Source organism: Sapajus apella, unplaced genomic scaffold (assembly GCF_009761245.1).
Source record: "Sapajus apella isolate SASKATOON/1434 unplaced genomic scaffold, GSC_monkey_1.0 scaffold25, whole genome shotgun sequence".
NCBI lineage: Eukaryota > Metazoa > Chordata > Mammalia > Primates > Cebidae > Sapajus > Sapajus apella.
In genome coordinates, this window is record NW_022436965.1 from 21,985,283 (window position 1) to 22,008,130 (window position 22,848).

The 22,848-nt window shown below is 37.8% G+C and overlaps 1 protein-coding gene across 3 annotated transcripts in view; it reads right to left on the minus strand.

The window, feature by feature from the left end:
• Window positions 1–3,423: 3,423 nt before the first annotated feature.
• The window catches only part of POU2F1 (POU class 2 homeobox 1), a 182,092-nt gene continuing 162,667 nt past the window's right edge, over window positions 3,424–22,848 (minus strand). For all 3 annotated transcript variants that reach the window (XM_032291508.1, XM_032291510.1, XM_032291509.1), the window contains 7 exons: window positions 20,324–20,465; window positions 18,666–18,805; window positions 17,409–17,588; window positions 15,262–15,367; window positions 8,649–8,994; window positions 7,878–7,966; window positions 3,424–5,440 (listed from right to left, as the gene is read on the minus strand). In XM_032291508.1, the coding sequence (XP_032147399.1) occupies window positions 5,130–5,440; window positions 7,878–7,966; window positions 8,649–8,994; window positions 15,262–15,367; window positions 17,409–17,588; window positions 18,666–18,805; window positions 20,324–20,465 (1,314 nt within the window). In that variant the 3' untranslated portion in view covers window positions 3,424–5,129. The remainder of the gene's footprint in view (window positions 5,441–7,877; window positions 7,967–8,648; window positions 8,995–15,261; window positions 15,368–17,408; window positions 17,589–18,665; window positions 18,806–20,323; window positions 20,466–22,848) is intronic.

The window sequence follows — 22,848 nt, forward strand, 5'->3', positions numbered from 1 at the left end:
AACAGGATTTGAAGAATAAAAAAACTTTAAATTCATCAAGTTTAGATGCCAATTTAATGAGAAAGCACTTGACCAAGCTCTCCAAATGAATTGTTGGGGGCCCTTCCTCAAACTGCAGACTGGTCTTTGGAAGGCCTCCCAAGAGCCAAGCCACAGCCACTGGTCAGCACAACACCCCTGCCTCCTCCTTGCTATCACAGCCTACACTCAGTGATAGGGTGAGTCAGTGATACTACTGACTTCTCCCTAGCAGGGCTTCTCCCTTCTTGGGAAGAAACAAAAACAAGAGGTTTCTGTGTCTTTCTATCTCAATGACCTTATCTTTCTTCTTGGTCAAAAATGTTTCATTAGGATGACCTGGTTTGGGAACAGCTTTAGACTATGAACAGAGAGTTCTGTAAGCCAAGCGTTTAGTCTACACTAATTGCAATGTATAATATCAGGATTTATCACTTTAAAAATTGACATGAGGATGGGGCGGTTGCTCACATCTGCAATCCCAGCACTTTGGGAGGCCAAGGCCGGTGGATCACCTGAGGTCAGGAGTTTAAAATCAGCCTGACCAACATGGCAAAACCCCATCTCTAGTAAAAATACAAAAATCAGCCGGGCACGGTGGTGGTCACCTGTAATCCCAGCTACTCGGGAGGCTGAGGCAGGAGAATCGCTTGAACCCAGGAGGCGGAGGCTGCAGTGAGCTGAGACTGCGCCACTACACTCCAGCCTGGGAAACAGAGTGAGACTCCATCTCGAGAAATAAATAAATAAATAAATAAAATAAAAATTGACACGAATTCCCTATATTTGCCAATGTATCCAACTTTTCCAGCAAGTTAAAAAGAAAACTGTTTAATGTTAAAGAGTGGGCTGAATTTAAATATTGTGTTAAGCAAACCTGTGCTTCTGGATAATATAGACAAGGTTTCCCTTATCTTCCCAAATAAATGAGGGATAATGGAAGAAAATAACATTAAAGAGGTATAGTTGTGCTTTTTTCCCCAACAATGAATGAGAGATGTACAACAAATTGGCAAGATAATCTCACTAAGAATCTTTAATTTTATCTTCCCTTTTTTAAAACAAAAAAGATTTCTTATAATGCTAGCATGAAGTATAAATAGGTATGGTTCTATACAAAATCAAAGTTGCATTCCTTTGGTTCCATTTCTCGAGTAACAAGCTGAATAAATTGGGATAGTACTCATCTTTCTGATAACAAATGAAAGGATGTGTATATTATATCAGTTAATGGATATACACAATGTTTTTCTTAATTCTAAAATGCTGCCTATAGAACTGCAGAAACACTGAAACTAATACAGCACTCAACTTATTTCTTAGAACAATATAGTAATATTGTTCCTGTGAGAAGCCCTTTTTTAGGTCTTTCTGCTCTGTTCTTCGGATGTATACAGGATATAAATAAAGTTTATGACCAAATTGCACCACTTGTTTAGATAAGCAGGATTCACACAATTACATTCACCATTCCTTAGAGAGGACCCATTACCATGGGCATATATAGTATTCACTATAAATGCATTTAGAATTAGTCTTTGGCTTAGTATGTGCTAACCAAATTCAGAAATATAAAATAAAATTTGCATAAACATTAAAGGGAAAAAAAGAAGAATGATACAATGAATTGTGATGACCTATCTGGCTTTCTTCTTTGAAATGCAGATACTCCACCAAATACCTCTTTATGGTCAAATGGCCCCCTGGCCCCCGTTAGTTTGCAGGCTCTCCCATGAAGGGTGGCTAAAAGTTAAGTTTGAGTACCTTAGCTTAGAAGATAGTTCATTCAATTCCAAATGCATTTCTTGACATGATAAAAAAAACAAAAAAACACATGAAGTAAAAAATGACTAAGGTGTTCACGAAGCAATATGATCAGTAGAATATCTAGGGATGGTGGATAGGGAGTTGATTTTAAACTAAACACCAACCAAAAACCTATATTAGTGTTTCGTGTGTACATGTGTAAATGTACCTTTCATTTCACTTATTTTTAAATAAGTAAAAGAGATAAAATTTTACTTTTATCCAAAGATTTATCTTTGCCTAAAAATTATTTCTTCTTTTAAACAGAACTTTTATGCTGGTCTACTGTCATCAAGTGCTTCACGTTAAAAAAAAAAGCAGAATCTCCTAATCCCAAATTGAGTAGAAAATATAGACAGGGCAGGGAATAAAAGACCATTGTATTGACATTTAAAGCTTAGTATCTTTTCTAATATTGAAGTCTGTTGGTGAATTTTGTTTGGGGAAGAGATCATTTTCTAAACTATATGTAGGGGAAAAAAAAACCCAAATAGCCTTTCCTTGCCCTTTCTCTTAACTCACTGAGCTTGAGTCCCTTGGGACTCCACACTTCCTTTGGTAGCAATTTTGAGAAATTAATGCTATAACTTCTAATCCAGTATAGTGGGTATCAGCATTTCCCTCCCTGAATCCTTCTTTCTAAGTTTCACCACTCCCAAGGGAGGGACTCATTACTATGGGCAGCTACAGCATTACTGATAGCCCTCAAATCATTTGCACGGACTAAATGTCAAGTTAAGATAGAAGAATAAATTTAACTACAACAGAGAAAAAGTAGATGGAGAGGGAGAGGAGAGAAATTAGTAATTGACATTGTCATTCTATTTACACACCAACCTAATAAACTAAACATCAAGTGTTAATGTCTGCCCAGAGGATATTACAGTTTACCAACATAAAAGATTAAAAACAAGCAGCAACTTTTATATAAAATTAACAAAGACAAATGAAAAAGAAATTGTCAGTAGCATCTATCTCCTCGATGTGTCTGAACTGCACGTTATAAACTAGTCCATTAGTACAGCAGCTTGCTAAAAATTGACTTTGGTTCAAGCTTAGTTAAAAAACAAAACAAAACATAAAAAACACATAACACAAAAGGGTGAATGGATATTTGTTAGTTTCCCTGCTTGCAGTTCACTGATTTTGGAAGGATTTTAGGGAAGGTGAAGGGTAAGAGGAGGAAATTTGGGGGTGGTAATTAAATACTTTGTGAAATAAAACAAGATAGAAAAAATACTAAAAAAAAAATTTAAAGGGAACTAAAATGTTTCTGACCTTTTAACAGACTGTCTCCCACTTGAATCACACACAAAGTACACATTGTGCCTGTATTTACTGCCTTTCTGGACAATGGTAGAGAAAAAAATACACAGAATCCAAGCTCCCTTGTAGACACAAACAAAGCCATCAGAACAAGTCACCTGCAAGTTCTCTCTACATCCCCAGCTCAAAAGGGAGAAAAAGTGCAGTCTTGGGACCACCACAGATTTAAGCAAGCACCCACAGACACCAAATGGGAACCTTTGTCTCCAATAAGAGGGGGAACTTAGATGAACTGCACTGCAGCGATCCAGTCTTTTGGAAATTTTTTTTTGATACAGATGGCATAACAACATTACACTGACAAAGAGGGGAATTTAATCTCCAAGTTACCCTTATTCCTCTTCATCCACTTTCACAAGCTCTTCCTTTTCAATGGGCTCATTTATATAGTCTAGAAACACCCTGAAAATAATTACAGGAGCTAATCACTTTCTACTTTGAATAAAGAGATGTGTATTGCCATTTAGCCCTACCTAGCAGGAGCGTCACGAACAAACCAAGGAGACACTTAAGGTATGTGCAAAGTTCCTGCTCAAAGTCCTTCTTCAAAGGTTCTACAGATCCCAGCCTGGCTAGTAAGTGCCTCCTTTAGTTAGAGAACCAAGAGGAATCTCAGGGTTAGAGGAATTTATAAGCCATCCAGTAGAAAGAAGTCTGTGGCTCTCTAGAGGAAAAAGTGGTAACTTTTGACTCTTCTCATCACACCTCTTTTGTATATATTATTGATGGAAAAGAAGGGAAAAGTTTCCCAATTTCAATAAATCAGTTTTTTTCTTGGCCAAGTTAAAGAAAGTTTGGATGAAAAACTTCCACAAAATGGAACAAACAAACAAACACACCAACAGTAGGAGCATTTTTTCAGGAGATAAGAAATCAGGAGAACCACCAAGTCAGGTGTCTGCAGTAGTCTTTGCTCTTCGGAACCAAATCCTGCCCTGCAACATGTACAGCTGTTCCCATTGAAAGTAGCAGAAAGCAGCACTGTTGCACCACAGGATCTGGGCCTCAGGGTCATTCAATGATTTGGGGGTGAGTGAGAGCTACAATTCAGCAGGAATTCCTTCCTACACAAAAGTGCTCCAAAGGCACCACCTGATGTGGGGAGGGGAAGGGGCGTGTGTGGAATGGGAGTGTTTGCACACACTGCCTTCAGCTTCTGCACCAAGCCTCTTGCATAAGTGGCAAAAGAAAATAATTTTCTAGCACCTCTGTAAGAGTCATCAAGGATAAGGAAACCAGCAAGAACATTCCCCGCAGTTAAGAACAGAAGTCTCCCCTTACCCTAAAACCCTCCCTCCCCACAGTGTGGGAGCTCACTGAAATAGGATCCAGGAGCGAGAGATAATAAACATGTCCAAACTATATATATATATATATATACACACACACATATATATATATATATAAAACAATAACAACAACAACAATAATAGAGATACAGTAATACAGGCCTGCCTAAATTGTACCAGTTAAGAAAGGAACCCCCAACACAATTGATACGATTATAAACACCTTGTTATGACTTAATGGCCTGTACAACAGACCCATAAAAATGATTTTGTTTTTTTAAGAAAAAAGAAATTTAGACAAACAAGAAATCCCCTTCCTATACTGGAATTGGTAACTCACCTTAACTTGTCATCATGACTGCTGGAAATGATAAGTAGTCCTTTCACTTATTTTTGTTTGTTTTTGATTTTTTGTTTCTTTTTTTTTTTTTTTTTAATTTTTGGTTAGAAAGTTCTCCAATCCATGAAGCAATCCTGAAAAGACAGTGTTTTATTACAAAATTAGGCAAATGTCCCATCTCCATCCTTTCTTTTTTTTTCTGGTATGTGTTTTATTTTTCTCCCTTCTCTCCTTTGCCCTCACAACACGGTGAGAGGAAGCCAATCACATTTTTCAGTTTATTAACCTGGCTGGCAGTCCAATCACACTGCAGAGTGAAAAAGGCTTCTGGCAGCCCAGCCCCGCCCAGCTCACTGTGCCTTGGAGGCGGTGGTGGTGGTGGATGCAGCCCCGCTGGCAGAGGCCACTGTGAAGAGAGAGTTCTGGATGGACTCAGCGGAGGTGGAGGTGGCGTGAAGGCTGGCTACAGGTGCAGAGTTCCCTGCAGAGGCTGCGGCAGCAGAGACCAAGCTAACAGGGTTGCTGGTGAGCAGAGAGAGGTTCTGAGGGTTCAGGAACAGAGGGGCAGTCACAATGTTGGGGGCTCCTCCTGCATTGGCAAATACCAGGTTCCCAGTTGCATCGAGCGATGTTATTGGAAGAGAGCCACCAGAAGCAAGAGCTACAGACAAAAACACCAAACAACAGGCAGGAATGAGAACATTAATATCATCCTGGGGAAGCCAAATAACACATCAAAAGTCTATCACACTCACTAGGGAAAGAGTGTAGCCTTTCACTGAAATTTTTCCCCAATCACAGTGCTATATTGATACTAACTGCAGTTTATTTATAATTTTGAAGAGCCTAAAAGACTGAAATGTCTAATTTAATGAGCACAAGCAGGGGTAGAAGACAGAATTAATACCTGTCTAATGAATTGGAGTCATGTTTCCATCTTGAAATCTCAAGTTTATTTCATTTACCTAGACGTATTTAATAAATCCAATAATTTTGTCTTTATTTTTAACTACCTCCTGCCGATTTTAAACTACTTCTGTTCAAAAGACAAACTAGCTAAAGTGACTAAAGCATTAAAAATAGGAGGTAAATGGTGTGTGCATTACAGCCTGAGGCCCGCCTCCTGTTAGATCAGTGGTGGCATTAGATTCTTATAGGAGCACCATCTAAGGTGGAAACAGTGTTAGCCAGAAACCATCCCCCTGCACCGTGGCTGTGGAAAAATCGTCTTCCACAAAATCGGTCCATGGTGCCAAAAAGGTTGAGGACCACTGCTTCATATTATAAGATGCAAACCATCTTGTAAAAAGGCTTTAGTTCTAAAATAAATTATATATCACCAAATAAAGTAAAAGTTATAATTTCTCACTTCCTGAGGCTAAACATTTGATTTCTATGACTTGCGCATAGGAGAATGACGAATCTATTGTAGCAGGAAATCAGACATAATGATGTAGGTTGCCCACATAAGTGATCTAAAGCTAGGATGTGCTTTAATAGGTGAGAAATTTTCTATGATGCTGTTGCTTTCCCAAAGAAGGCATTATCAGCATTTTATTTAGAATAATTGAGACTATCATTTAACATCTCATCCTGCTGTCCCACAACATTCCTAAATCTCCCCATCCATATAAGCTCACTCCAACATGTAGATTTGAGGGATTTTCTAATGGCATTACACAGTTGCTTGATTTCTTACATAATATACAGCTGAAGGGAACGCCTCTGACTTTGGCCATGCTCATATAAATAGTACAGAACAGTGAGACTTAGTGCAGCTTAAACTTCTTCTGAGATTTCAAACTTAGGGTCACAGACCAGTTCTGGATCTTTTCAGAGTGTCAATCATGCCCTGGGAAATTTATGTGGCCTGGGTAGTATCCCCACAGCACAGAAACATTCAATAAAGCAGAAGAAAAAGTGATTTACCACAAATTCTATTCAAAAAAAAAATGATTATATAACAAAAGCTTTAGAGCTAACCAATTCAGGTATGATTTAGTCAATCAGAAAGTCAATATTATGTAAGGTAATCTAGGCCACGGTTTGGTTCTGTCTGTAATTTAACATTCTCTATAGTACACCGTTAGAGATATCACCTGTGAAATACTAACCTTAATTTAGGTTGGCTAATAGCTATTTTTTGGCCCTGAAAACTCTCATTTATGCACAAACCACTTTTTTTTTTTTTTTTTTTTTTTTAAAAGAAACAGGGTCTCACTATGTTGCCCAAGCTGCAGTACAAAGCTATTCACAGGCAATATCACAGCACGCTGCAGCCTTAAACTCATGGCCTTGAGTGATCCTCCTGCCTCAGCCTCTCATCAAAACTATTATAATTTTAAGAAAAAAAAATTCTACAATTAATTATTGATGTCTCTCAAATTGTCTCCCTGAATCACGTAACAGTAAACATTTTTAGACAGAAAGCTTAGGTACAAAACAAGGGGAACCCTTCACGATATAGAATGAATATTGCCCTGGGTAACATGCTAAAAGGTAAAAGGAACCCAGCTGAACTGGGAAAAGAGACATTATAATCCAAGAGAATATATGTTCTACACAAACAGGGATATGAAAAGGGCAGACCCTAACAAGAACTAAAAGCACCCCTGAGGTCCACCTGATATGTTCCAAAGTCATTTATTATATGACTTTCCCATGCTCAGCTTTCTCAGGGGTGGGGATGGAGATTGGAGAGCCTTACTTGATCAAGTTTGCCTTGAGATGGGTTTTAGATTAATACTTGGGATAAACTTATCAGGGGGAAAAATCTGCCTTCAAGTTTATTCACATAAGATCAATATCAGCATAAAAGTTCTGGTTTCTTACCATATACTAAACTAGGTATCTTTCCTGCTTTTACTGACATACTAACACCTATACTTCTCTTACAAAGCTTTTTTAAAGGACATTTTCTTGGTCCTCAAATATAAGTTAGCCAGTATTTTGACTCTTTTCCTATCATTTACCTCTGGCAAAGCAGACTTCCTCCATCTCTCTCTCTCTCTCTCTCTCTCTCTCACACACACACACACACACACACGCACGCACGCACGCACGCACGCCACCAAAGTAAGCAGAAAGCTTCTACTGACCTTGAATAGTTGCCAGTGTACTGTTGCTCATTAGAGCTGGGCTGAGAGCACCGCTCAGGGTCCCTGGATTCAGACTGAGTAAGGCACCTCTGCAAGTCCAAAAGAGGAGTCACTTTATTACCATGCAGATGGAGGTCTCATTTTGACAACACACCAAAAAGAACTTACAAAAGGAAAATCCAACTGGGGAAATAGGTGGAAATATTTATTTTTCTTTACTCTTCTACGGTTTGGTTAGTGCTTCACAGTTACTGCTTTCCTTGATGCTTACTCATACAAATGAGGTTATGATCAGCACAAAATGTAAGACTTTTAAAGTCATTTCGAATGACTTACTTTTTTCCAAAATGAAAGAAGCATTCTAGAGAAAAAGTGTTTGAAAACAACAGTATAAAATTGAGACTCTCATTACTACATCTCTTATCTATGCTTGAGAATTAGGAAGTAGGCAGTTGAGCGAGCGTAATGGGGAAAATACGAGTCAAGAGTTCTGGGCTTTCTTCTTGGCCCTGTCACCGAGGTAATCAATGACCTGGTATTTGGGGTCTTTCTCTGGAAACAGTTATGACTACTCCCTTTCCCAGGGTGTTAAGAAACTTAAACAACTATAATCAAGGTCCTTGTATGATCACAAAATAGTCCATTTCAAAGAGATTATTGCTTTAAAGACATTTTCCCCCTATTTAAGTCAGGTGATGCAAAGTCTCCCCTACGAGTAATTCCAGGGATGACCTCCTCCTCAGATGTGAATGAGATGAGAAAGCGCCTTACCCAGCCGCAAACTGTGAGGGTGCCATCAGGCCTGGGTTTAGTCCTGCAGCAGCTGCCATGGCAGCAAGACTAGCATTTGCTGGCAACTGTGCAGCTCCTTGAAGGGCAGCAGCTGCTGCTGTTTGCAAACCTGATGCTGTCACCATCACCTGGCTGGTCCCAAGAGGGGAGGACAAAGGAGTGGAGGTGGTCTGTGTTGTGCTGGTCTCACTGGCACTGGATGCCTCGGAGGTGGAGGCTGAGGCAGAAGGGGAGGGACTCAGAGAGGGGGATGTGACTGCTGAGGAAGCCGGAGGTGCTGTGGAAATCACGGTTGCCGTATTGTTGGAGGTGGTGTCTGAAGTGCCTGAAAAGACCAGATTAGAAGATGACCTTTTGTAAATGGTTTTGGGAGAATGGTGGGTTTACTCAGCGAAACTCTATAATCAATGGAATAATTAACCTACCACCTAGTAAATTTGCCCTTGAAAATTTGCCCTTAATAACCTAGTTTAGTGCTTCTATGAAAATTACAACAACAAACATTTTAGAATCACAGCTATGAACCCTACTTTAAGAGATATGAGCAATGAAAGAAACAGAAAAGTTTTCCATTGCCTATTTCCTATTCAAGAAACAAAAGAAAGAATCATAGAAGCTCTAATTATGGAATACAACTTCTCTGGGGAAGAAAAAAAAACAAGAAGAAAACCTTCTGTAAAGCTCTTTTTCATTCAGAAATCTCCTTAGTGGTCTCCTCAGAAAAATCAAAACAAGAAGAAAAACAGAAAGTTACGTACTTTTCTAAGAATTCAGTATCAACAACATAGTACAAAAATGACTATGTGCCTTCTCTATGACATGCAAACAAGTAACTATTCTGTAATAAAAATTAGCTCTCAAAAAGTCCATTGTGGTAAACAAACAAACAAACAAAAAACACAAAACCATACAATGATACTATGAATCTCATAAAAGCTAGCATAAAAATGAAGATGTAAGAAATTATTATGTGTAGGCCAGGCATGGTGGCTCATGCCTGTAGTCCCACAACTTTGGGAAGCTGAGGCAGACAGATCACAAGGTCAAGAGATCAAGACCATCCTGGCTAACATGGTGAAACCCTGTCTCTACTAAAAATACAAAAATTAGCTGGGCATGGTGGTGCGCACCTGTGGACCCAGTTACTCGGGAGGCTGAGGCAGAATTGCTTGAACCTGGGAGGTGGAGGTTGCAGTGAGCCGAGATCGCGCCACTGCACTCCAGCCTGGGCAAGACTCCATCTCAAAAATAAATAAATAAATAAATAAAAAATAAATAAAAGAAATTATCATTTGTGAGGTCTTAGAAAAAGAGTGCCTAAATACGCTTTTGGTTTAAGGAGAACAAACATTTGGATATAAATGACTAACTGACATTAAACATATCATTACTAAACACTAAAACACATTTGCTGGGATTATTTAATGTTTGAGATCAGTGTTGTCTAACAGAAATTCAAGACATATGTAATTTAAAAATTTCTAGTAGTTCCACTGAAAATAGTAAGAAAAGGCCGGGTGCAGTGGCTCATGCCTGTGATCCCAGTATTTTGGGAGGCCAAGGCAGATGAATCATTTGAGGTCAGGAGTTCGAAACCAGCCTGGCCAACATGGTGAAACCCTGTCTCTATTAAAAATACAAAAATTAGCCAGGTGTGGTGGTGGGTGCCCGCAATTCCAGTTACTCAGGAGGCTGGCACAGGAAGACTGCTTGAGCCTAAGGGGCAGAGGTTGCAGTGAGCAGAGATCATGTCACTGCCCTCCATCCTGGGCAACAGAGACTCTGCCAAAAAAAAAAAAAAAAAAGTAAGAAAAAAGTAAAATTAATTTCAGTTATATATTATATTTAACCTAATGTACCCAAAATATTAGCATTTCAAGATGAAGTCAATATTTCAATATTGATGGATACTAAATGGGTCTGCTTATAAAAAAGAAAAAGAAAAAATAAAAATTTAAATATCAAGTTATTTTGCCATTTTCCTTTCTGAGCTGAAAACGGTATCTTATTTTATGATTACAGTACACCTAAAGTTGAACTAGCCACATTTTAAATGTTCAAAAGCCATATGTGGCTGGTGGATGCCACGTCGGATACCATAGGTCTAAAATAGGTCTGGAAGTGAGGCCTGTGAGGTTCCAGAGGCAAGTGTGACTTAAAGAATGTTAAGTCAGTTTGCCTAAAGTAGAAATGGCTCACACAGCTCTCAGAGGATAGATAGCCTTTCACAAAGCAGGAGATGCCAACTGTCCCCAGTGAGCTGTAATTCTGATCCTATCTATAAAAGACAGCAGAATAGGCCCTTATTTTAGTTATCAGTAAGTGTTACTAGCCTATTACAAAAATAGGCTGCCTAAACTAGCTGAAACCTACTTTAGTAAAATTCACTATGTTCTGGGATATAATCAACTATATACAGTTGGTTCTCTGAATCCACATGTTCCACATCTGTGGATTTGACCAACTGTGTATCAAAAATATTTTTTAAAAATTCATACAATAAAAAATAATATAAATTTTAGAACAATACATTATAACAACTATTTATATAGTATTTCTGCTGTGCTAGGTATTGTAAGTAATCTATAGAGATGATTTAAAGTATACAAGAGGATGTGAGTAGGTTATATATAAATACTATGCTATTTTAATTTTCTTTTTTAAATATTTTTTTTTGAGACAGGGTCTCACTGTGCCACCTAGGCTGGACTGCAGTGGCATGACCACAGCTCCCTGCAGCTTCAACCTCTCAGGCTCAAGTAATCTTTCCACCTCAGCCTCCCAAGTAGCTGAGGCTACAGGCATGCACCACCACACCTGCCTAATTTTTGTATATTTTGTAGAGATGGGGTCTTGCTGGTCTTGAACTCCTGAGGAACTCAAGTGATTCTCCTGCCTCAGCCTCCCAAAGTGCTGAAATTACAGGCATGAGCCACTGAGCCAGGTTGCTATTTTAAATAAGTGACTTGAGCACCTGTGGATTTTGGTATCTGGTGGGGTTTCAAACCAATCCCCTGAAGACACTGAGGGAAGCAAAATCTAAGTGGCATTTTCTAAAGATAGAAAACTCGAAAAGATTAAAAAAAAAAAAAGGCATCTAAAAATTTATTGATGTGATAATTCTATGAGGTATAAAATACTTTCAATACATTATTTTTGAAAACCCAGACCAATCAAAACAAACAGTTCAGACTTACACGGGTATGACACATTGGAAAAAAATTTATGTAAAAGATAACATTTTTGGCTGGGTGCAATGGCTCACACCTGTAATCCCAGTGCTCTGGGAGGCTGAGGTGGGCAGATCACATAAGGCCAGGAGTTCAAGACCAGCCTGACCACATGGTGAAACCCTGTCTCTACTAAAAACACAAAAAAATTTGCTGGGCATGGTGGCAGGTGCCTGTAATCTCAGCTGCTAGGGAGGCTGAGGCACAAGAATCGCTGGAACCCAGGAGGCAGAGGTTGCATTGAGATTGCACTCCAGCCTGGGTGATGACGTGAGAATCCGTTTAAAAAAAAAAAAAAAAAAAAAAAAAAGGTAACTTTTTTGGTGATGAAATCTTTTAAAAGGCTAAGGATTCTAGTGTAGAAACTTGCATGCATGAATAAAGATACCCCTCATTTTGAAAAAGTATGAGGGAAAGCCTCGCTTGCCTGCCTGCTTCCTGTTCGTATGATGAAATAAAGTTTGGCAGTTCTTTATTCACATTCACAGCTCACCACCAGCCCTTCCATTCAGGGGGAAGGACTCTTGAGTAACAGAAGCTACAAAATGTCAGGAAAAACCCTTACAAGCTACTGATATTAAGTAATGTAATCTTGCGTTAATTACTATGAGTAAGTAACCAAAAATCACCAGACAATGAAAAAGCCAACAGCACACAACAAATGGCACAAAATGAATAAACAAAGTGAATGCCAAAAAACCCTAACTTAAAAAAAAGATAAATTACCAGAGTTCAAGAAAGACATTAATTCACATTGAAAATGCTCACTGAAGACCAACAAGGGCAAGTTTTAAAAGGCCCCTTCTTTGAAACCTCATAATGAAATTTTAGAAGAGTAAAGATAAAAAGATCCTTAAGGTTTAGAGAGAGATAAAACAAGAAAAAAGAGATTGAAATCAGACTTTTCATCAGCAACACTTGATGCTTAAAACACAATAAAATTCAAAGGAAAAATAATTTTGTAATTGGAAAAACTCCAAAAAAACTGTGAGGGCAAAATAAAAACTTCTCAGTTATACATGTATTTAGAAATTTTACCTCCCATGTAACCTTTCTAAATAAAATTACTTGAGTACATGCTCCAGACAAAAAGGAATCAAAGAGGAAGGCAGGGGATCTGAGAAACATTGGATCTAACTCAGGAAAACAATGAAAACAAATTAAAATAAACAATCATAGAAATCCCAAGAGCAAAGTCTTCAGGAAGAAAATAGACTGCATTAGATAAGTTGTATGATTAAGATATTGGCTGTCTTTAATAAATAACATGATAAAGAAACACGCTACTTTTCTCAACAGTTTCTAGAAAAAAAGAAGGCAGTATAAAAATGTCAGAGGAAAAGAGGTTGCACCTGAAAGTTATAGTCCAAAGAGGAAAAAAATTTAAAAGCAGGCATGGTTTTGAGCAATGGCTGACAAAAGAGTGAGAAAGACAATCCACTTGACACTGACTCTTCTTCTCTTTCAAGGAGCAATGACACAAATTCAGCAGCTTAAAACAACACAGTTTATCATCTCATAGTTTTTCTGGGTCAGGTGTCCAGGCACAACCTAGCTGAGTCCTCTGCTTAGAGTATCGTAAGGCTGCAATCAAATATTGTACCGGACAAATACTACTGAAATTGTACATACATGTACATTAAAAAGATTTAAAGAGAAAATAAAAATAGTACTTGTGATTGTTTTTTCCTGTTTAAATTTCCTAATAATGTTGTTTCTTAATAATTAAAAAAAAAATTCATTCCAGGAAACATTATCAACATGTCAGAAAACAATCACAATTAGATCCACATAAATAGGTTAAGTAACTGAGCTCAAGAAAATGTGATTGATAAGAAATATCAAAAACTGATGCAAATTTTTAGCTAGCACTGAGTATTAAAATCTTTCTAAAATTATTTTTCCCCATATTTTAAGAAAACTGCAAAGCAATTTTTTCTTAATGTGTAAACTATTAGAATTTTTTTCTGTAAAAAACAGGTATTTTTAGACCTAAAGCAATATAATTTGTTGGGAAAGTAAGATTCAGTTTATAATTTACCAGGTGACTGGCAGTCAATTTGGACAACAAGGTCCTCAGAGACAAAACTTCATGTTCTTGGTGCCTGAACACAGTGCCAATCAATCACTAACAGTTTGCTTTTTAAGAGGACGCACTCAATATTATACATATGCCTAACCAAGGTTCTTAAATATATTCTTGAACGAAGGTTCTTAAAACTGGAATCTGTAGGTATCCACAAATAGCCTTGGGGTGGGGGTTGACAGGAGTAATCATTTATAAACCTCCTTAAATTTTACTAAAACTTGTGCATATGTCTATTTAGTGGAAGGAAAAGTCTGTAGCGTTCATTAATTCTTAAAGAGGTCCAACATCCAGAAGAGGATCAAGAAGTACTTTTTAAAATAAGCAAAAATTAATGGACAGTTGGATGCAGAAAAAAATAAATAACATTTTTTAATAATGTATTCCAATAATGTAGAAATTTAATATAGCATAAAGAAAGCCATTTATTCAATTTTTACATCACGGTTAGGTCCTAGAGCCAAGGAAGTGTTATAAACTTAAAACAAAAGTAAGAAAAATAAAAGTCCTCACCTCTAGGTTAAATCAAGCTTCATTATGAAATATCATTAATCTACCCAATGATTTACCAGTAAATAACCAACCTGGTGAATAATTACAGCATGTCTTATGCACTATGTTTCACTAAAAAACATCTAATGACAGTGCTAAGTGATTTTAAATTTATTGGGAAAATTTGCTACTTAAAGGAAGGCAAAGGAAAAAAAAACCATTCATTTTATAGTGAGTATGTCATGCACTGAGCTAGGCATCAAGAGTTCAAAAAGAATGCTCAATCTTCTGAGAAATACAAAGTCTATTGGGAAAGACAGATGTGTAAAAATAAAACTATAATACAGGTATGTGGAAACGAATAGTTTCCTGGAGAAGCTAAATAATATTTCCAAGAAAAGTTGACATGTAAGCTGGGGTAGTTTTATCAATAACAGATCAAGAACTGCAGGATAAGATGGACATTTCCAGTGTAGGGATGTTTACAAAGGTACAGATGGAGCCCTCCTGTGTGCTGGGAGTAGGGTAGGCAAAAGACTAGCGGGAGATCAGGTACAGACTGGAAATAACCTTCTATGAATTGATAAACTTGGAAGTTTTCCTGAATGCAAAAAGCCACAGCTATTGAAGGTTTTTGAGAAGTTACTTGAAAGAAAATTGATGTTTATGAGCAACACCAATCTTTAGTTAGAGCCTTAATTCACAATTTAATGGAAGATTCTTATAATAACCCATCATGGGCCTCCCACGTGCTCAGCAGGTACATGGCCTGGCAGCTGCTTACCTGTAACTGAAAGATTTGTCACGCCAGCACTGGTCAGAGGGAGGACAGGGCTGACTGTGAGGGTAGTTGCTGCACTGCTAGTCACAAGGCTTGGTGTGGTCGCCACCTTGAGGTCAGAAATGAAAACATGGACAAAGCACTTAAAAATCATTTTATAGTCAGTCTTTGGTCTTGGAATTGAGACATCTGACATCCTGTGTTGGAAAGCTGCTATTGGAAGATGGTTGTTCACTGATACCACAAATAACTTAGCCCGGGTTTTAAAAATAAATAATAAAAGTCCCTAAATTTCAATAATGTTGAATTAGATACATGCTAAGTCAGTAATAAACATTCTACTAATTATCAACTTTACCTAAATGAGAAAACTGTTCGACAGGATCAGGGAATCTGCGGTACATGTATTACTTTTACTTTTGACTCTGTGGGGGGCAGTATGGCCTTATGTTTGGTTTTAATAAAAGAAAACTATAAAAATAATATCATGTAAACTTTTAAAAAACTAAGATTAGTTTTGAAATACAAAAAAATTCTACAGTTTGCAAGAAATACTGTCTTCTAGGACAAATAAATCTAAAACATAAACATCACCTGTACAAAATTGTTATTTAATAATTCTCTTTTTCATACCTATCTCATAAACTTTATGACTACAAACCCACCACTTAACTACAACTTTCCTGTAAACTAACATGTGCTTTTAATGCTGACTTTAGTTTAAAAAGACTGCCAGTATGGAATGCTATTCAATTAAAATAAAACCAAATTAAAAAAAAAGAACAGAAATGCAAATTAAACAATATTCCCATATTTTGAATCCTGGCAATGTAGAAGTCACATATACAATCATCCCAAAATCAAGGGAGTCACATGACCACTGTATGTCTCTTCAATCTAGGAGTAATGCAAACAGCAGAAGTTATTCAAAGAGGTTTCAAAGGGAAGAATCATATGTTGTTTGAAAGTAAAAGATCTGAGATAATTGTTTTCATACAAGTTCAGAGCTGAAGGTCTGGCAATTTACTGTCAATCATGTGAGTGTAAGTTTAATTAATTGGGCTGTAGGACTCAACATGAATAAAAAGTAACAAGATTTTCTGAGATAACTGGAAAGAGCAGCAAATTTACTCCCATGGTTACAGAGTAATCTAAGGAACTACACAAGAAAAGAGTATGATGGAAATACAATGAAAGAATTAAAATTGTTCACTTTAAAAATTAAGAAAGGCGGGCAGGGTGCGGTGGCTCACACCTGCAATCCCAGCACTTTGGGAGGCTGAGCTGGGTGGATTACCTGAGGTCAGGAGTTCAAGACCAGCCTGGCCAACATGGTAAAATCCCATCTCAACTAAAAATACAAAAAAATTAGCTGGGCCTGGTGGCGGGTGCCTGTAATTCCAGCTACTTTGGGAGGCTGAGGCAGAAGAATTGCTTCAACCTGGGAGGCAGACGTTGCAGTGAGCTGAGATCACACCAATGCACTCCAGCTTGGGCGATGAGAGCAAAACTGTGTCTCAATTAAAAAAAAAAAAAAAAAAGGCTGGGTGAGGTGGCTCACACCTGTAAATCCCAGCACTTTGGATGGCTGAGGCAGATGGATCACTTGAGGTCAGAAGTTCGAGACCAGCCTGGCTAACACGGCGAAACCCCACTTCTACTAAAAATACAAAAAATAAGCCGAGCATAGTGGTGGGCACCTGTAATCCCAACTATTTTGGGAGGCTAAGGCCGGGAGAACTGCTTAAACCCAGGAGGCAGAGGTTACAGTGAGCCGAGATCTACCACTGCACTCCACCCTGGCTGATGGACTGAGAATATGTCTCAAAAATAAATACATAGATTAGATAGATAGATTAGATTAGATAGATAGATAGATAGATAGATAGATAGACAGACAGACCAGTAAGTTCTTGGGTTAATAACAATCAGATTTCACCCTCTGTGCAGGGGTACCTCAAGACCAGTGACCTCAGCAAAAAGAGAGAGAGAGAATTTCGTTACCTTGATACTGTCTAAAATATAAATTTATATGCATTTATTTGATGTATTCATTAAATTCCTATTATGAAATAAACTGATTTAACAGGTCATTTGCAAAATTGCAAAAATTAGCCCTTGAGCTTGGAAACCCTATTTTTCATTCTTACCAGTGAAGTCGGGCTGGGGAAAATTGCTTTGATAGGTGAGCTGCTGGTCCCACCACTGCTTGGTGGGTTGATTCTTTTTTCTTTCTGGCGGCGGTTACAGAACCAAACACGAATCACCTCTTTTTCCATGTTGAGCTGATCAGCAATCATAGTGATCTCTTCCGAGGTAGGCTTTTGATTCTGAAGGGTGAAAAAACATAATTCCAAAAGTTATCCTTTGGAATAACTTTTTGAGCTATTGGCATAATCACGTCAGTATATAAACAAACAAATGAGGAGGGACAGGCTAGAAAATGAAGCGGGGATACATATGACCATCCATATTAGGCCACTTTCAACAGAGAGATTCTGTAGATAGAAGTTCTAAAGAACATATACTTACTAAACTTATTCATATTAACTTAGAATACGTTATCATCGAATATCTGTATTTTTTCATTTTTAAGATCTATTAATTGTGAATAAAATTAACAAAATACCAATACAACCCTATGTATTAGTAGGAATTTAACCTTTCTTCATGCTATCTAATTTGGACCTCACATTAAGAAAGGCAGGTATTTCATAGATGAAGGAACTTCAGCTTAAAGAAATCATGTGATTTGCCCAATCACACGTTAGTAAGTGGCAGAGCTGATTAAAATTCCTAATTCAGTGTCCTTCTAACATGCTCAAGTCTTTTCTGAATTACAGAAGTCAAAATTTTCTTAAAAGCTTTGATTATGATATTGCCTGGCACAAAAAAATAATTGCCAAATATCTCTTGCATTAACTTAAGCTCCACAGCCTAACATTCAAGGTCGCTAGTGTTCCAGTCCCAAATGACTATTCCAGGCATACAGACACTAGAATTTAACCAACCAATCTACTAGAGTATCTCCTGGTACGCTATGGTTTCCCTCACTCAATGTTTTCCCCACTCTGAGGGGGAAACATTCATGTGTTTCCTCTGCTTTAAGTACTTTCTATCCACTTTTTCTTGTCTGCGGAATTAATTCCTATGTATCCTATGGTAGCTGCTACCTCTCTCATACTGAGTGCTCACATGGGTATGATTCTGGTCTCCTGAAACTTGCAGAACTCTGGTTCTGTCTCCTATGTCATTCAGTAACTTACTTATTTCACCTATTACATTAAAATCATCCATAAGGGCAGAGGCTGACAGGTCATCTTTTATCACCTACAGTTTCTACTAAGTACTAATGTTAAGTCCTACACAGACAATCCCATGTACAGAAAAGTAAAAACCTCACTGACCTCCAAGAAACTCTTCTCTAAGGCCACACGGATGTTGGTCTCTATGCTGGTGCGTTTCTTCCTCCTACGGCTCAAGCCCTCAATTCCTGGAGAATTCAGGGCACTTGGGCTGGAGAGGGACGAATCAGATGAGAGGTTCTCTGTAAGAATGAAGAAAGTACAGAAATAAAATAAGCTGAGCACAGTGATTCATGTGTATAACATGCATATTAACAAAACTGACAAAATAAGCTACATGCAAGTATTAAAAGGTCTTCACATAACCTATGTTGCAATATTGCTTATTGGCCAGGCACAGTGGATCACACCTGTAATCCCAACACTTTGGGAGGCTGAGGTGGGAGGATCACTTGAGGTCAGGAGTTCAAGACCAGCCTGGCTAACATGGTGAAACCGTGTCTCTACCAAAAATACAAAAATTAGCTGGGCATGGTGGCGTGCGCCTATGGTCCCAGCTACTTGGGAGGCTGAGGTGGGAGGATCACTTGAATCTGGGAGGTGGAGGTTGCAGTGAGCTGAGATCGTGCCACTGTACTCCAGCCTGGGTAACAGAGTGAGACCATGTCTCAAAAAATACAGCTTACTACTATGGATATTTCTGCTGCCCTTATTGGCATTCTTTGTCCTAGGATAGTTGACAATATTACCACTACTTTTGGATTTCTGTTTCTGAGAAAGAAGTTGTTTACTATTCCTACCCTTAAACTCAGCTCTACGTCTCTCATTTCTGTTTATAAATATTGAGGATAAAAAGAAAGCTTCCTGGAAATTACTGAATGTTTAATATTTATTTTGTAAATGGCCTCTCATTTTATTGGTATAATCTAGGGTAAAAAGAAAAGAAACGAATGAAATATTTATAAATTCTTTGAAGTTAAATCATAGAGTTCTGTGATTTCACAGTTTAATAACCTTGGGCATATCAGACACATCTGAGTTTGTTTCTGCTACATGTAAAATAAGATGGAGGGAGTAAACCAGTCGTTTTTATCTGTGGACTCAGCAAACAGATGGCTAGGCCTCACCAATAGCTACTGAATAAAACTCTCCACGGATGCGTTTCAGGCTTGTCTTTTCCAAAGGCCTAGTTTTTGTTCACATCTACAATAAGAACCATAGTCTAAGAAATCTAGATGACTCCTATAGCTTTCATAGTCTACGATTCTGTGACTCAAAATCCAAATCTTCCAAAAGGAAATCTTAGCACAAAAAACGTAAGACAAAGCTAGAGGTCCAACTTTTCTGAATGAAACGTGTGGTCATTTGAAACAACAAAAGCAGAAATACTACAGGAACAAGTTCTATGATAATTCATCAAGGAATAAACAATAAGCTTGCACTTCAAGCTTATCTAAATACACCGGCCTTCTTATCCTATTCCTTCAACTGTGTGTGTGTTCGTAATCCTGGCTCAAATACAAGAATTATTTTGGGCTAAAAATTATTGCTAATTATTTAGACTATGACTACTAGAATATTTAAATGAATCAGCTTTCTGATTTACATCACCATAATTTATAATGATCATCACAGGATTGGTAAGCTTCAAGGTTCTATAGTAACAAAAGTAGAGTAACAAATATAAACCCCAATTTATATAACAACCCCCCTGTAAAATTCCAATGAATGACAAAGAAATGTCTTATATATTCACTTACCTGCATCATTTAGCCACTTCTCTAAAAGTGGCTTCAACTTGCACATGTTCTTAAAGCTGAGGTTCAAGGCTTCAAAGCGAGAGATGGTAGTTTGGCTGAAATCATTTCCATATAGTTTCCCCATAGCAAGCCCAACATCACCCTACACATAATACAGAGCAGAAGAGAGGAAATAGTCATCTCATCAATGCTTAAGGCCTTTACTCTGTGGTGTTGCTCCAGTAACTGCTGTAGACAAAGGGTCAATAATTATTCTACTTACAGGGTCCCACATAAACTCCATCCCTAAGCCAGTCACAGCATTACTGTGAGGACTGTTAGGCCTGATCATTACAGTGCTCAATACTGTCCCACATACTTTCCTATTTTGAATCTCTTCTTGCCACCTTACACAATCATGGAGATACCAAAATTTCAACTAGGTATCAAATATAGTGCTGATATTCTAACAAGCCCCTTAATTGATGCAACCAAAGCGATTTTCAAGTAATCTTTAAAAATGAATTTATCTGGTCTAGGCACAGTGGCTACATCTTTAATCCCAGCACTTTGGGAGGCTTAGGCGTACATGGGTGGATTGCTTGAGCCCAGGATTTTCAGACCAGCCTGGGCAACATGGCAAAACACCTACAAAAAATACAAATATCAGCCAGGTGTGGTGGCATGTGCCTGTAGTCCCAGCTATTTGGGAAGCTGAGGTGGGAGGATCTCTTGAGCCTAAGAGGTCAAGGCTATAGCGAGCCATGATCATGCCACTGGGTGACAGAGCGAGACCCTGTCTCAAAAAAAGAAAAAAAATTAAAAAATAAAAATAAATTTATCTCGATCACCTACAGGTATTATATACAATTCTCTAGATAACCCAAGATATTTCTGAACTAACCAAACTTCCCAAAAATCACTTTAAAAATTAGAAATCATCTCTTTCTTCTTTTCCCTATCAAGTATTTCTGGAAGCAGTGAAAAAAAAAAAGTCTATTTTCACTCCTAGTTTGGATTTCAAAGTTAGTTACAAAAAACAGGTATTCTAAAAGACTACTTTTGTAACCATCATAGAAATAGAAATTCACAGTAGAGAGGTTTGACCCATTTAGTCAAACCTTCATGGGCACTGGAAACTTGGTAACCTTATAGCAATAGAACAATGATGCCCTGAATATATTACAAAAGATGTCTTTCTCTGTAATCCTATAACCTTTGAAATGTATACAGAGCTTTTCTTCTTGCTGAATCGCTCTTGTTCAAGCTGGAAAAAAAAAGCCATATCTTAATAGTTACTTTATATAGAGGAAACAGAAGTTCAGAGTTTAAATGATTCATTCACCCACTCACTCCAATTAGTTTATTGGCAGGGCAGAAAGGCAGCATCATTTCTTGTCCAAAGTACTATACAACTAATTCTAATATGAGACAGTCAACTATCTGGCAACACTTATTTTGCCAGAACTAGGATTATCCCAATCCTTTGATTTCCCCCCACCCCTAGTCCATCTTTTGAATACTACATTTTTTATTAGCACCTACATTAGGTGGCAGTTGGGTTAAAAAAAAAAACATTTTTAAAACCTCATTTTCTTTTTGGTGAGCAACTTCTGGTAAAAAACTTAACAGATGAGACGTGTTGGAACTGTAAGATAAAATGAGGCACACAAAATACCTGAACTTCAACTGATTGATATCCTCTGCCTTCCCATATAGCCACTAGCTACATATGGCTATTTAAGTTTAAATTAATTAAAATCCAATAAATTAAAAATTAGGTTCCTCAGCACCACAGCCCTTCCAAATGCTCAACAGCCACAAGTATACAGTGGCTATTGTATTGGACCGCACAAATACACAACACCCCATCATCACAGAAAGTTTTAATGACAGTTCTGAATATACTGAAGTAGACTGCTTATTGATTTCCTTCCAATTACGGTGAAACTGAAAGAACCAGAATTAGTGGTGAGCAGGGCATAAATGCTATCCATCACATCTATACTGTACACAAATATATCTAAAGATATAGATGACTATGTTTATCTATACCTATATCTCTATATATTTATTAAATGTTACTTCATTCAGGCCAGGCATGGTGGCTCACACCTGTAATTCCAGCACTTTGGGAGGCTGAGGTGGGTGGATTACTTGAGGTCAAGAGTTCGAGACCAGCCTGGCCAACATGGCGAAAAAATACAAAAATTAGCTGGGTGTGGTGCGCACCCCTGTAATCCCCGCTACTCAAGATGCTGAGGCGGGAGAATTGCTTGAAACCCGGGAGGCGGAGGTTGCAGTAAGCCAAGATCATGCCACTGCACTCCAGCCTGGGCAATAGAATGAAACTCTATCTCAATAAAATAAAATAAAATAAAATAAATAAAATAAAATATATTACTTCAGTCAATCAAATATTCACTAAGTGCCTACTATATGTCAAGCACTAAACTTATGCTTTGTGCATCACATGTATTCATGTCATGGTCATCTTGTTTAGATTAGAGCTGGCGCCAACTAACCCTGCAATTCTTTGAGTATGA